Genomic DNA, 15,333 nt, shown 5'->3' with positions numbered 1-15,333 from the left:
GGCAGAGGATACTTTGCCCTTCCCCACTCTGGCCGGCTCTGGGAACGCTATTCCTGAAGTCGTCCCAGTTCATGCTGAAGCCAGCTGCACAACACCACAGCTTGTTTGCAGAATGGTGTTATTTCCTGCCCTAACATGGTCTCATTCACACAATGAAACACCATGCCTTATTTTGCTTTTAGGAAAAGGCTGAAATGAGTGGAAATGCATGTTCTTCTCTCCACTGAAGTACACCTTAGAAGAACAGAATGTTACAGAAAGAGGGCAAAATTGTGGTATGGTAATATATACATGGTGGAGGAGGAGTTAACATTCTTCTCAGTGTCCCACAGCTTCTGGCAACTCTAATGAGAAGTGTGCCGCTGAATTCATTAAAAATCTCCTGTGCTGTGCAAAAGCTACAAAAGCACTTCATACACAGACCTGAAATCAAATACTGAAACTCAACCATACGAACCTACACAGCACATGGGGAGCTACAACATCGTGGGGCTTCTTCACATGAGAAGCAGCAGTCCATAGGTGATTCCTTGGCTTTGGTCTCTCAGAATACAAAAAATGTCAAAGAGACAAAGCCACACAGCCAGGCCAATTGCACAAAATTACATTTATCAAAGCAAGACCTCAGAAAATGGTTTTGCCCTTATTTCAAACCATTAACATGGCTTCCTCCTATTTCGGTCCTCAAGACAGATCTTCTGTTTCCCACTGCTACAATAAATCTCTCACACTGTACTACCCTGTCATACCAATAGCCCTCTTTCTCTCCAGTAATATCCTCAGGTATCTCTGTTATCTCCTCTCCCTCTATATATTCTGTCCTCCTCTTCTCAGAGCTCTGGTCCCCTGCAGGAAAGAACTCATGTTACTGCTGGGACAACCCTGTAACTGAATATATCTGGAGCAGCTGCCGTGACTAGTTTCAAACTCGGTACCTCACCTATTAGTAATGTTCTAGCCCCATCAGGACTGAGACCAGGGAAGGCTAATCAATCTAACATTTTACCCTGGACCTTTAGCAGCCCAACTCTGCTTCGGCAGCTTGAATACGCACAAACAAGCTTTTAAAAGCTGGTCTGGATTTGTCTATGTTAGACTGCAGTCACTCTAATACAAAAATGCTTCAGAAACAACGGAAGACGTGGTGGCATAGCTGCACAAGAAGACTAACTGCAAGTAACAGTCCACACTCCGACTTGACTATGAAAGGGCAAAGAGTTCTGTAAAGCAAGCAACCTAACGTAGCTGCACAGCTGAGCTGAACCACTATGGTAAGAGTGGGAGAAGACAAACCCCTTTACAGGCAGGGTTATTTTAGACGAAAAAGCAAATGGTTTGTTTTTCACCATTTCCTACCTCATTATATCACATAGGAACATGAGTGAGCATTATGCACTTCATGTGTTTATCAAGAGGCAACAAACAAGTTGTCAAAGCAACAGCAAACACAATTTTCAGGGGTCTCTCGTATTTCCCATCTTGGCCAAAGTAGTATTCTTTTCTTTTCATTCCACATTACAGTCTGCAAGGGAAGTTCACTAAAAACAAACTGAACATGAAGAGGGAGACTTCTTACCTATTTCTTCTAGTTTGATCAACAGAATAGATCTGCTTTCTCAGCCAGCTTAGGGAAAAAGGAAAAAAAGATTTAATCCAAGAATTAAAAAGAAAACACAGCCAATGGAATATCAAAATCCAGAGATGAAATTCAACAGAAATATTTAAAAATTAAAAAATATATGCCTTTAATACAGCAAAAACATTTCCAGTTGCAACATCAAAGCATTCAGCCAGTTTTATAACACTACTTACAAATAAATATTTTTCTGCTGCTTAGTACTGCTTTTTCAAGCCACACAACACAGGAAGAGGAAAGGCAGGGCAGAAAAGAACGAACAGCCAGAAACTGTAAAAATGTAAAAGTGGATAGAATGGGCCAAAACTTCAGCTAACGTAAACCAGAATAACTCCATCAAGTCAGTGATTTATGTCAGCTGAGGCTGCTGGCTCAAAGGTCTGTTAGATGTATAAAATTAAAAATTGGGGGAGGGTGGGTAGGAAATAGAGAATTTTTAAGAAAAATCATAATTGGAATGCATGTCATTCTAGATGCACAGCAAACTAATATTAGCAGTATTAAAGGTAAACATCTAAACACACACAATTTTGGTCTAAATGATGATCACAGCATGCCGTTAACAAGCTTATATTCTGTCTCCAAGCGAAATACTTTGTCCTCTGCACAAACGCATCCACCTTTGGAAGCAGCACTTTGTGCTGCGATATTAAATAACAGATAAGGGCAGAAAGTGAAGAATATTTTTTCCCCAACTGGAACTGGGAGTAAGTAAAGACAAAACCAGTATCAAAGCTGCAATTTGGACAGTTAGCAAGAAGGGACACGGTATATCCTTGCAGCAGGTAACAGCCGTGACTTACCACAAGCAAAAATGTCAACAGTGATAAACGATCAAGTATAGAGACTGTCTTAAAAGTCTTCTGCAAAATTGGAATTCTGGGCATGAGTAGTTTTGAGTGCAACATCCTCTGAAGCACTAAGCTTGCATTTTCACCATTGTATGGGCTGGCTGCTGAAAACCAATCCTCAAAAATGTTCATTTTCAGCCTAGCTCTCGGAGTCAACTGACCACATTGCCATATGACACAACAGTGCCAACACAACGGAGAACTGCAAAAGTGCATCTGGGAATTATAGTGATGCAAGAGCTCCAACATGAACTTCTACTAGCACAAGCCTATTGCGATAGCATTAGACATACAAATTTTCCAAGAAGTCAACATACACTTGGACCAGATACTCTTGTGATCTCATTAGAGATACACTTTTTGGGTGCAAAGAACTAGGCAAATAGTTAAGTTCACAGTGGTATAAAAGAGTGCAGTTCCACAACAGGTACAGAGCAAAATGGACAAGGTGAATTTCTGCATGAGCTTTCTGTATCATACACTAACTGGAGAGCAGTTGTTTTTAACGTAACTGGCAGGCACCACTTCTTGCATCTTAAAAATTGCTTTAGGTTTTCCACTTTCAATTCCAAAGAAACATCAGGTCTCACAAAGTGAAAGAATATCCACATACCTCTCTGTGATTGCAGGTGTGGGAGCACTCATGACCTCTTGATACAAGATATTCAAGCCACATAGCCATTTATCAGCATCATCTTTAGAATCGGCTGGGGGGGAGGGAAGGGGGAAAGTAGGCTGTAAGAAACATCAATGCAAAACCAAGACATAATTTGCTGTGTTTAGATAAACCCTAGCATACAGAGCTGCAGGTTAACCTTTCTCTTTGATAAATATCATTGCACAGGCTTCATGCTGCCAATCTGGAATTAACAATAAACATTGTAACTTTGGGGTTGGGAGAGTTAATGTCAAAAAACTACCTCCTTTTAAAACTTTGCTTATCAGAGTAGGTGAGTTTCAATATTACAGCAGAAAGACTAAGGAACTGTTGCTAAGTTCTTGTAATAACACAATTAAATTTTTTTTTCCTTATCTTTTGTCTCCAAAGTGGCAAAGCCCAGAGACCTAGACCTACAGCAACCAGAAGCACGCAGACAAGAGAACTCAGTATGTTGTATTCTAATCTCAGTCCATAATATTCCAAGCAACGTACAAGAAAAATTTAAAGCACCGGCTTCTGATGGACATTTACCAGCTCCTGTCTATCATAATCATCCCTCCAATCACACATTGTCCCAGACTAGATTTAGGCGAGAGGAACAGAAGGGAGCAAGGTATGAAACTAATGTAACTGGTTTATAACATATTCTAATATACAGTTAGTTTAGAAAGGTCTAAAACTGCCTACCCAGCTGTAACATTGCAGGTTGGAAGGAAGCTGTACCTGAACTCTAAACTGGTTTATGACTGTCTTGTTTTGTTTTAAATTTAGTTTGTCTTTACATTTCCCAGATCAAAAGAGTCTTCTGCATAATTTATCATGATCACATTTGGTAATGCTTCAGCTCAACACCAGCAAGATGATGCACTGGAGAATACTGGCTTCTCTGGAGAATACTGGCTAAAGCTGAAAACAGGTCTTTTTAGCCTTGGATAAGCTGCTGTCTTTACAGCTTCCAGTTGGGCAAAGTCCATTTCTTTAGCGTGCTGTTCTGAAACGCATGAAGGCATTCTTCAACTAAACTAGTTCTGAAAAATTATTTTCACACAGGAGCTCTAATCTGGGCAAATTCTTTAACTGTCTTCAAAGCAAAACAGTCTCTCAAAAGATAAAGGTTATGTTTTATGTAAATACACTTTAAAACAATGCTATATTCCCCCAAGGATGAAGCTAGAAGCTAGCCTCAAAACCCCATGGAAACGTTTTTCAATTAGTTACGTTTTCGGAAAGAACACCCGCCACCAGTGCCAAACCAATTCTTTTCCCAAGGCCATTCAGCCCTTTATGAAAGCTACCATTCCCTTCTAAGTAACAATTGCTTTGTATTGTTTTAAGAAACCATGACGAAGTGCTTTAACAAGGAAAAGGATTTCCCCCTTAATTGAAAATTGTATCAGTCGTGCTGTTCTGCAGTTCAGCATTATGGCAACACACCTCCTGGTACCAAGTGTTTTCAGAGTATTGGCAGAGACCTGTTTTTCAGAATTGCCTGGGGCAATGGGGGAGGGCAGAGGAAACCAGTCTAAAGTACCTGGCACAGTTACATTTAAAGCACAGCTGTTTACTCAAAATTTTCACAGACTTCATCCAACAAGGGTAAAACCTGATCTGAAATTAAGAATCTATTACACGGGATTATACTGTCACAAGCAGTCTTTAACTTCCAGTGCATCAGACTGCAGAAACAGGCTTCTAGTGCTGCAATCTATAGGCAATTAATCCTCACATACTGATGAAACATTTGCTATAAGCAGCACATCATTTCTACTTAAAAAAAAGTCTACTGTTAGTGCTAGAAGGCTTACAAAGCACTCCTAACTTCTCCCATTAAGATTTTGCAGTGAATTTGATGTTTATGAAATGGACAAGTGTGTTCCTGCACAGGACAGGGCGAATCGCCATTCCACATAAGTGGTCTGTGTGACTCTCAACCAGGGACCCATCAAGAACTTTTAAAGGAGAAACCTCTCTGTAAACTTCCCTAGTTAGAAACTGCATTCAGCCTGCAGTATAAGAGCTTACATTCCCTTTCATTTCAAAATTGTTGTTTTTGCAGCCCTGGACAATCTCACCTGAAATAAAAAGTGTCTCAAATCTTTCCACAGAAATAGCATATATTTTCCTCCGTTTCATATGTATCTATTTTCAACTTACAACCCTTCGATGTCGTTCGCAGTCCCTTGTTCTCCTTTAGATGTTTAATATTATCAGGTGACACACATACACAAGCAGAACCAGAGTTTAATTTTCCAATTTATTCTGCAATTGCTCCTAAGTGATAGGAAAGTTTCTGTGATATAGCTGTAGTCTAACTCTTTATAGCTATCATTTCCAGAATCATTTTGACCAGACTGAAATGCCAGGCCAAAATTCTGGCTGCGGAGAGGACAAGCAAATCCTCTAGTGATTTTAAAGAAGAAAATATTTCACCTCTGCTCTTCAGTGTTGAAAGCCTTACATGAGATATTTAACCAGCAAAAGCTTGCATAACTGCATGAATTGGACTATGCACTCTTTCTAATATTTCTGTTAAAGAGGTTCCTTCTCAGGAAGCAATGAATTGCGAAAAGGTATACTAAGAGACTACACTACTTACTGCTGCTTGAATAGCAGCTGTCTTGTAGTGAGTGACATGCATTTACCTTCTTTAAACATGCAGCGGTGTTGATCTGCAGAGCATAAAACTGACTGCAACAACTGAATCACGTACTACACAAAGTTACACAACTTTTTAGACAATACAAGGGGGGAAAAATCATATAAAACACTATTTGAAAGCAAAACATTCAAAATGCAGCAGTTCATACATATTAAGGGCTGGCTTAGTAAAAGGTCTCTCTCAGCTTTTAAATATCTGGTGCGCTGTTGAACTGCAGAAGTCAAAACAGTATGCTTTGCACTACTTTTCCATCAACGTACTTGATTCCAGAGTTCAGTAGTTAGGTTTAAAGAAGAAATAAAGAAAAAAAGGAAGTACCTGCTAAACTTAAGGTGTTGAGGACAAACTGGGTACCATAAAAAATAGTAAAGCAGTGTTGTTCTTTTTGCTTTGCTTTGCCACGCTCAAAGTCTTTTGAGTTCTTTCCCGGGCGAATTTCCTTTATTTCCATCAAATCCACTGAAAGGAAACAACATTAACTCAGTCAATACAACTGTGGTTACATTCCGGCTGAGCCTGAAACAACATGAAGAACATCTCAGAACATATAAAATTAACTTGCAGATGGTTTTTGGACAGGAAAAGCAAATTACATTAGCCTGCAATCCAAGTCTTCTCTGACACAACTATCCAAATGTACTACTGACTAAAAGACAACAGTGGAGAAGGATCAAAAGAAGAAAAAAAATCTTGTCATATTTTTATCATTTGATTATCACTGACTATCCACCAACAAAGTTTATATACATAATCTTGAGGAGTTACATGGTTTAACAAATGACATTTATCCAAGCAAGAAATTTCCAACTGACATGCCAACTGTTCACAGACAAAAAAGATGTAACATCTAACTTTATGCACCTAAAAATTATACATTGCATCTTAGCTAGTCAGCTAGCCTCCCAGTACAGTCACTGGCATCTGTAAGAAGAATATTTAAAGTAAGTATATTAAGCACCTTCCAGAGTCCAACGAGAGAAGCCAGCCTCATAATTAAAATATTTACCAGCCTTTTCCTGGTCAGCTCCAAACAGATCTTTATCTTTCGCAAAGCAGAATGGGAACACTGTGCTAGCACATAATTTCTGAAGTCAGTTCCCTTTTTATCAACCCCTTGCTATATGGCCTCCATAGTACCAGTGAGGCAGCACTGAAATAGAAATATGTGCATTCTCCAGATAAGATACTTATTAGAAAACTGAGGAAGTGGTTTTGTTCTGCCTGTGGACCAGACAAATACACAGTTCTTCCCACTTCTGGACAATCTTGAGTTATGAGCAACAGGAGGAAGAGTGAGGAAAAACATTTCATGGCTGCTCTCAAAATGTGTTTATCAGGCCTAACAAGACCCAAGGAAAATGGCTGAGGGTTTCTGTCCATGTATTTAACAACTCCGCAATATGAAAACCGTGTTTAAAATGAGCCCCTCATCACTAATAGAACACAGTTAATACACAAGGGAAACAGAACAAGACTCCTAAGAGAGGAGGAGCTGAGCACTATTTAAAACTTAGGTCTGTGGAATGCTGTATTTCTATGGCCATTGTGAAAGGGAAGGAGAGAAAAGCAAGGAGTTTCACAAACAAAATCTGGATAACGAAACATTAACTCATCTAGGAATTTCTTATTCTTCGCAAAGTATCCCAGGCCAAATTTTCCATCTGTCACTTCTTAACCCCAGCCATTAACCCACTTCCCATAGGAAAAATGGGACATTAGCAATCAACCTGAACTTTAACGTACTGTACAAATATAAAACGAAAAGATTATCCTAGGACACAAGCACCTTAATTAAACTTACTTTTTCTGGTATAATTATCTTCAAGGTAAAGCATCTAATGTCTCAACCTCTGCATCCCAGTCTGCCAGGAGAACATCTTCTACAATCTGCATATCTGGATGGCTAAAGTTAGGCCCCTAAATTTAGATGCAAGCTTCTCAACTAAATACCTGGCATGACTTTCACAAACAGTCCACAACTGAAAGCTCCCAATGGTGTCTTGAATCCCCTGATAACCAGGCCTCTCATTCAGGTCTGTAGCTGTGGATCTAGATAACCATCCCAAAAGGCCTGCATCTAAAAAAGGTGTTCTAACCCCACGTCATTCCAAATATTTCACACGAATATCAACAGAAACAAATCAGGATGCAGAGATAGAAAGTAACTATATGGAGAGAGAAGGAGGTGGCACGGCCACAATAAATAACATGGGATTGTGCCCCTCACTGATTCATGCTGGTGACAGGCAAAAGCAACCTCAGCCACCTTCTCTCCCTTCCTTCCACGCAACAAATGCCTGCTGGGAAACACAATTTTTAACTTGGAAGTGAAGCGTATCTTTCATTTCAGACTCCCATAATTCTCTGTGTTTGAAACACCATACCAGAAAGACCCTCTTCAAAGCATAAATTCAGCAGCGATAAAAAGGATTTCACAACCTGCACTGCTGTTGTCACTTCAAGTGGCTCTTACCCCATACTGACCTCTGAAACCAGAACACAAGCTTGCTTAATGTCTTCCCCTCAGTTACATATACACTCACTATACCTTTTTTTCTTGCACTATAACCTTTCAAACCTACCATCCCACTCCTCTGTTTGAATGTGTGCATACACACATATACGCACAAGGACTTTTGCGCGCACGGGTTTCACACTGGTGTTGCTATTCTCATATTCTTATTTTATTCACGTGGCTTTCAGTACTACACCATGATGGTAGATGCTGCTAACAATAACAAGAGGTGTAAAATAACTGTAACTTATTTTCCTTCCACAAGCTAGTAACCAATTCAAATAAAATTATATTCATCTTCTGTACAGTAATATTGAACTGGTAAAATCTGTGCAGGCCTTATATGAAGTATATTGCTATTATGGGATCTCTCATCATGTGTGCTTTCGAACAAGTCCAATTTCAAAGCATATCATAAGGCAAACATACTATTGTTTCTCCAACTTGTCTTTGAAAAAGAGATTACTATACCCTAATTGCTAAACATTTGGTAGACAGAGGAGTGGTTCGGTAAGAGAACAAACAAACAAAAACCCCACCCACATAAGAGAAAATATTCATAAGACTTCGAATTCAGAATTTTACATTCCTGGTCTTTTTAGGCAACATTCTACACGGAGCTGTCCAACAAAATTCTGGCAAAGTACCATTACACTGAATAAATAATTTATGAAACAGATACATGAAATACTAAGTGTACGAAAATATTATTCAGATTTTTACAGTCAGAAAGGTATCTTTCCATGTTCTAGTTTCACAAAATGAATAGAAACTACATGTATATACTTTAACTATATTTTATAAGGCGTGGTTTAGTATGTATTATTCTGTATCGTTGAAAGGGAAGCCAAGGCTGAAAACTGGAAGGGGGAGAGAGACACACAACACAACGAGCATACAACTCTGCTCTGGTGCTAAGCTCTGCTGTCCCCCGAGGAGGTTGCAGGTGGCTGGCACTCTCCACGCAGCGCATGCGAAGCCGAGTATTCAGAACGGCTGACCTAACTGAACTGAGAAAGGAACGGCCAGGAAAACCTGCAACAAGTTTCACACCCAGATTAGTAAATCAAGCATACCAATTTATATGTTAAACAATTATTGTGAACTTTTTATACAAAGTACTGGAACGTTTCTTCTCAACCCCATGTTCCAATCGCAGAGCCATATTCTGCCCTGGCTTCACAGACAGATATCCATGGGGCCGGATACACCTGAAAAAGTGCAGACCTGGACATAGGCAGCTTGCCAAGTGCAAGATCCAGCCTCATATGCTTGCAGGTGCAAGTTCCATAAAACAGTAACAGATTAACACTTCTCCCCAGGAAACACAAATCAAAGTAAATCCTGCACAGAAACTGAGTTGGTCCACACCAACTGAGTTGGTTCACACCCAGCAAGACAAGGAGGGCACTCCCAACGCACTCTGTACCCATCCAAATACTTAAGAAGCCTAGTGCCATTCTAAAAACCGGAGGCCACGAGTTTATACTTCATCTGTTCTTCTGTGTGATTATTTCTGTGGGTTAAAAGGATCTCCTTGGCAACCTCATCGGTCATCTCCTGGTTCTGACAACTCCCTCAAGTAACTGGACCCCAGGCACCTCCAATTACCGTGCCGTTCCAGGCTCGGAGCTGGATGTGTGGTGTTAGAGGCTTACAGAGGCAGCTCAGAGCCTGAAGCTGCTAAACTTCAGCTTTTGCTGTTGGGCAAGTCAGCTAATTCAATGGATCATTACACGACTACACAGCTACTTGCCAAAGACTGCGCAGATTAATTGCTTAGTGCCTTCCAGAGCACCTGCTAGAGCTCCTTACTGCCTCGAATTCTGCAATAAACTTTTGATCCCTGGTATCTCTGCTGAACTCCATTCAAATAACTTAGCAACAGAAATCATATTTAGTCACACTGTTTTAAGTATGAATTACTAGTACCTTTCTTGCACTTAGAGGCAGATGGTAAAACAACCTGGACTCCATTACAAAAGGTGCTCTGCAAGCTAAGCAGAAGGTAAGCACAGGCAGTGAGTGACGTGAATAGGAGAATTGCAAACATTATATTGTTGTATATAACAACACTATGCTGCTCATTCCACGAGCACTTTAAACTGGAACAAACGAGCACTGCTACTCCAAGGGAGCAGTTCTGCCTCCGCCTGCGGTCACGCAACGCCCATCCCCGGCTGGTGCAAAATTCAGCAGCCAAATAGACAACTGGGTTAGGAAGCTGACCCTGGTTAACATTAACCGGTACCAACAACAGAACCACTTAGGCTACCCGAAAGGGCCCATGTAAATTCACTGTAGGAGTGAACGTTTGCACAGATCAACTTTGCTTCAGTCAGGTAATTCCAGGCTGGAAAGTCATACAGACTGTAAATAAATGCAATGAAGTCAGAAAACTTTACAGGCTACCAACCTAGCAAATTACCCTCGACAGAAGAGTCCTGATAAACAACGCAAAAGAGAACTGATAGTGACAATACAGACTATTTTACAGAGTGCTGTAAGATAAGGCTCCTGATTCAAAGTCTAGAGTCCACAGGAGTATTTCAGTGTCTGTGATGGCAAGTGAGGCCTGTGTCAAAGCTCAGATGTATGTATTTAATGGAGGAGGAGGAGCAAAAGCCAACAGAGAGATTCAAAGGGGGTTTACAGAGCCAGAAACCAGGCCATGAGCATTATCTGCTTCATCAGGAATTTTCAACAACGGTCTCAGGAAAGCTAAAGGGAAACTCCTGGCAATATCTCAGAGAGAAAAATAAGGGACTCTGATCACCTAAGTGATGTGGACTGAGACACAGGGTGTGAATTCTCCATATGAATACATTCACATTGTCATTTGTGTCTATATAGTGACATTTTGCCCAAGAGCTAGTTTTCAGAATCCACTTTTTTTTTTTTCAACAAAACATTACAAAATGTTCCAAAGCTTTCATTTTGGAAAGGCAGAAACTGAACTGTGATACTTAAGCTATGTGCAAATGAGCCCCCGTGAAATGAAGAAAGCCTTCAGTTTCCTTTTGCAAATGTACTTCACGGTGGTTAGTGAGGACAATGCCTTCGTTCTCACTTCTGCAAAACTGATGATTAACCATCCAACAGTCAATGGCAAGGTGTGCCTTACCAGCCTGTTTTATTCAAAATAGCAATGAAACGCGGATCTTGGGCAACTGTAAAGGAAACAGGTGAGGCAGAGAAGGGTTTGGTCACACGAGGGCAGAAATCTCCCACAGCACAAGTACAGATGGGATATGGAAAAATGATTCAGCTCATACAAACTGTGAAATTCAGTGAGACATTCAGTGGCCCAAGGAAGTCATTATAGGCAAGCCACAAAAGTAGCTGAAAACACAGAGTTACAAGGCTGCAACCTGAGAAATGGTACGTCTTGAGAAAGCACACATGACTACGTTTCCAAGGGGTCCTCTGGGGACTTAGCTGCGTGACTGACAAACACTTCAGAGAAGTGTACCGTTAAAACCCACAGGGTTTTAAGTAACCAGGTCACAAAGCTGTCATGTACAGCAATAACAAATTACCATCTTACCCGCTATGAGTATGTTTTAAATCAACAGCTTTTTTCAGCAGAACAACAACATATTACGGCCCTTCCCAGTTTGATGAATTCAGAATCAAGAGGCCATAAATCTCAAATAGCTATTGGTATCATATTAAAAATTAAAAGTTAACTGCCCAAAATAAGGGTAACGCAAAAGTTACATATGTACCCATAAAAGTTTAAATTCTGCCCCATGAAACAGAAAGTTTGATCAATCAGGTTTACGGTGCGCGGGGCTAGGCAGCTCACGAGCTTGTGCCCCCGGCTCGCTGCCTGGCCGTGACAGGAAGCCTGGTGTCCCCAAGTTAGCACTGCGCACTGCAGACCTGAGCTGCTGAAGGGAAGAAATCGTCTGAAGACAGCTAAGGGCTACACACGTTCATTTCTTCATTTGACCACAAAACCAAGCTCTAAATACTCCGCTGAAGACTTGCGCGCAAAGAACTTAAAGATCTCCTGAGTAAGAACTGAAACACATCAGCTTCAAAACAGAAAAAGGTGAATTTTCATGTCTCTTTGAAAAGGTTCTCCACAAAGAGCAAAAAGTGAATTCGCTTTTGCAAAGACATGTTATTTCTACTGTATTCAGAACACAAAAGAGAAAGAAAATGATAAAATATGGGCTTAGAGTGTTCAGCATGAGTTAACTATTTATTTACTGCCTTATTCATTTCTAATATAGTAAGCAAGTTCAGACAGAAAAAAGTAATGGTAACAGTAAAAAAAAAAAAAAAAAAAAAAAAAGTTACTACTAGAAATCAGCAATATTAAGTATAACATTCAAACCGTAAGAAGCATTTGTTTCACACTTCTCAGCAGGAGAATATGCAAATATCCGCTACTTCTCCCAGAAAGGTACAGATACAGTAAATGTTTACATCAGTAAAACTTATTTAAAGGCAGTAAGAATTTGCTGTTTAGTGGGAAATTGTTATTTCTATCCATTTGGAGAAACTAATTAAATGACTTAACTGTTTAGCGTATTGAAAAAAAAAATCCCTCCGCTATGTTTAATAATGTAAAACACTTCCATAAATAGCTGTTTAGGTGTTAGGTTTTTTTAGGCTACCCAAAGCATCTGAGGGCCAAAAAGATGCACAGAACCAAACTTTGCGCGCGCGCTCTCTCTCTCTCTCTCTCTCTCTTTAGCAGGCTGTTTTAGCAAGGATTATAAAAGCAAAAGCAGCAAAATTAAATTTTGGGGAAAACATAATGCAGTACAAAATTCACAAAATACAAAGATCAACATTAAATAAATACCTTCCTTGTTACCTAGAACAGCATCGCCTGTGGCAGCATGCATTAGACTGCCATTACATTAATTATATGTCCCTAGATCTTGCCTGACCCTGAAGACTGCCATGTGGTCTGATCCGCTCCTGTTACCTAGATGATTACATAATAGATGCATTGCAGCCCCCAGTTTTGATTATAAAATACCCAGGTGCAACCTTTTGCAGGAATGTGATTTCTGCTTGGCAGTGTAACCCAATATGAAAACATGAACACAGCGCAGTCTTGCACATCTAGAAACAACAGAGCAGCGCCCACAGTGTCTATATCATGGACTTGCAAAGTTAGCTCTTCATTTCAATTCACTCCCTTTCTTAATGCATGCTTGAAACATGAAAATTCCCCTTGTGTTTTTGGAGGGTTTTTTAGCATATTCTAGAGGACAAATGCATAAAATCTTCAAAGTAGGAAGAAAATCTCAAGTGATCTGAACAATCTTGGACAATTCCTTCTATTTTGATAGGTCAAAGGAATTATTAGTAACACTAAACAAATTTGAAATGCCAAGTGTATTAATAAATGGGCAGTCATTTTATTCTACAAAATTCTGAAAAAAGATTAACAGAAAAAACAGGAACAGAGAGAGAACGTGAAATTAACAGCTCATGTTAATCCCAAAATAAAATACTATGCAGTTCTCATCACATCTTTCTATTAAAACTGAAAGAAGAAAGTATAAGATAGACCCACCGCATTAATGTAGGTCTGGACTGTAGAAAGAAGAAATGGTTACTACACAGTATACTAAGGGATATCATTACCATTAAAAGCCTCAATTTAAATAGCCTTTATTCCCATACTTACTAATCTTGCCATTATATTAATTAGAAGTCTGAATCTCTGCCATTCCCAAACATAGGCACTTCATCCTCTCAGAGAAAGAAAAGTTTTCAGAATAAATTAATATCAACACATCTACCCACTCATCTCTTTCAACCTTGCCTGGATCCGAACCTCTTGGTCTATAAACAGAAACAACATTTTAACAGCTGATGCGTTATGACTACTTTTTCTAAACACTGCTCTCCAATTTCTTAAACCTACTTCTTGTTGTATGTTCACACAACTAAAAGGTGACTGGATTTTTCCCCTGAGTATGGTGCAATAAATCAAGGACATCAAAAAGCTAGGTCACCTTTCTTTGCCTGAAGAATAAGGCATTAAAATATGGTTCAACTCATTTTTACAGAAGGTGGTCATCACTTTAGACACAAAAATTCCTAGGCAATCAAAAAAAAATTAATCTCATGTCCTCAGCAGAACCTTCCTTGAAATTTGTATAATTTATTACAGAGAAACACACATTTGCACATTCAATGAAGGCACCGCTGACTTCTTGGAGCATAAATTCTCATGGCTGTGAATCATCAGATTATAAGTAAAACTACAGGGATTCATGGAAGATATGCAGAAATTTGCATGGTTTCCATTGACTAATCAGACTCTAGCTGCCACAAACTTTCCCTTGCATTTCTCCTTAAAGCATTTCACTTCCGACAGAGAATGAAATGCCTATTATAGATCAGCCTCCTGAAGACTTACAGCTTGTCAGCTACTTGCTCTACAAACTTAAATACTCTAACTTCTTTGGCCCTTAGTTTACTCATGTGCACATAAGTATGTGTATCATAATGCGAGGAAATTTGGGTGGCTTTACTTGGTAGACCTGAAATGTACTGTGTCAGCAAATCCCAGCTGGTGGTTCCACGGACTGTCTCTTAGCAGGGTACCGACTGAAGGAGGTCCCACTCCTGGCCACTCCTTGCTTTCCCCGTTCCTCTCGCTGCTCTCCGGTAGTTCCCTCCACTGCTAACACAGTTATGACAATACGATTGTTTGAGCCATTTGGTATCTTAGCAATGAAACAGCACAGCAAAGTAGCTGGCACAGAGGCAGAAATGACCCCCAGAAAGCATGGGAACGTGGAACCCACAGTTTTTGTGCGGTCTATGACAGTTCAGAGTGGTGGAGCAACACCACGAAGCATGACCTGAGGGTCACCACACACAGCCACACACTGTTGCAACCAATATGCAGGGAATGAAAATACACAGCAGAACTGCAAGGAAGCAGCATGATGAACAAGACATTGCAAACTCGTATGTGTGTAAGTCATAGATTCACAGATACATATCTAGCATGCATAAATCAGTTTCTGC

General features: G+C 39.9%; 1 protein-coding gene across 5 annotated transcripts in view; it reads right to left on the bottom strand.

Moving 5' to 3' along the window:
• PLCG2 (phospholipase C gamma 2) overlaps window positions 1–15,333 on the bottom strand; it is a 76,412-nt gene that overhangs the window by 39,095 nt on the left and 21,984 nt on the right. For all 5 annotated transcript variants that reach the window (XM_026092588.2, XM_026092589.2, XM_064519748.1 and 2 more), the window contains 3 exons: window positions 6,126–6,266; window positions 3,101–3,194; window positions 1,577–1,624 (listed from right to left, as the gene is read on the bottom strand). In XM_026092588.2, the coding sequence (XP_025948373.1) occupies window positions 1,577–1,624; window positions 3,101–3,194; window positions 6,126–6,266 (283 nt within the window). The remainder of the gene's footprint in view (window positions 1–1,576; window positions 1,625–3,100; window positions 3,195–6,125; window positions 6,267–15,333) is intronic.

The sequence above is a fragment of the Dromaius novaehollandiae genome, chromosome 13 (assembly GCF_036370855.1).
Source record: "Dromaius novaehollandiae isolate bDroNov1 chromosome 13, bDroNov1.hap1, whole genome shotgun sequence".
NCBI classification, from domain to species: domain Eukaryota; kingdom Metazoa; phylum Chordata; class Aves; order Casuariiformes; family Dromaiidae; genus Dromaius; species Dromaius novaehollandiae.
This window is presented reverse-complemented; position numbering and strand designations above follow the sequence as displayed.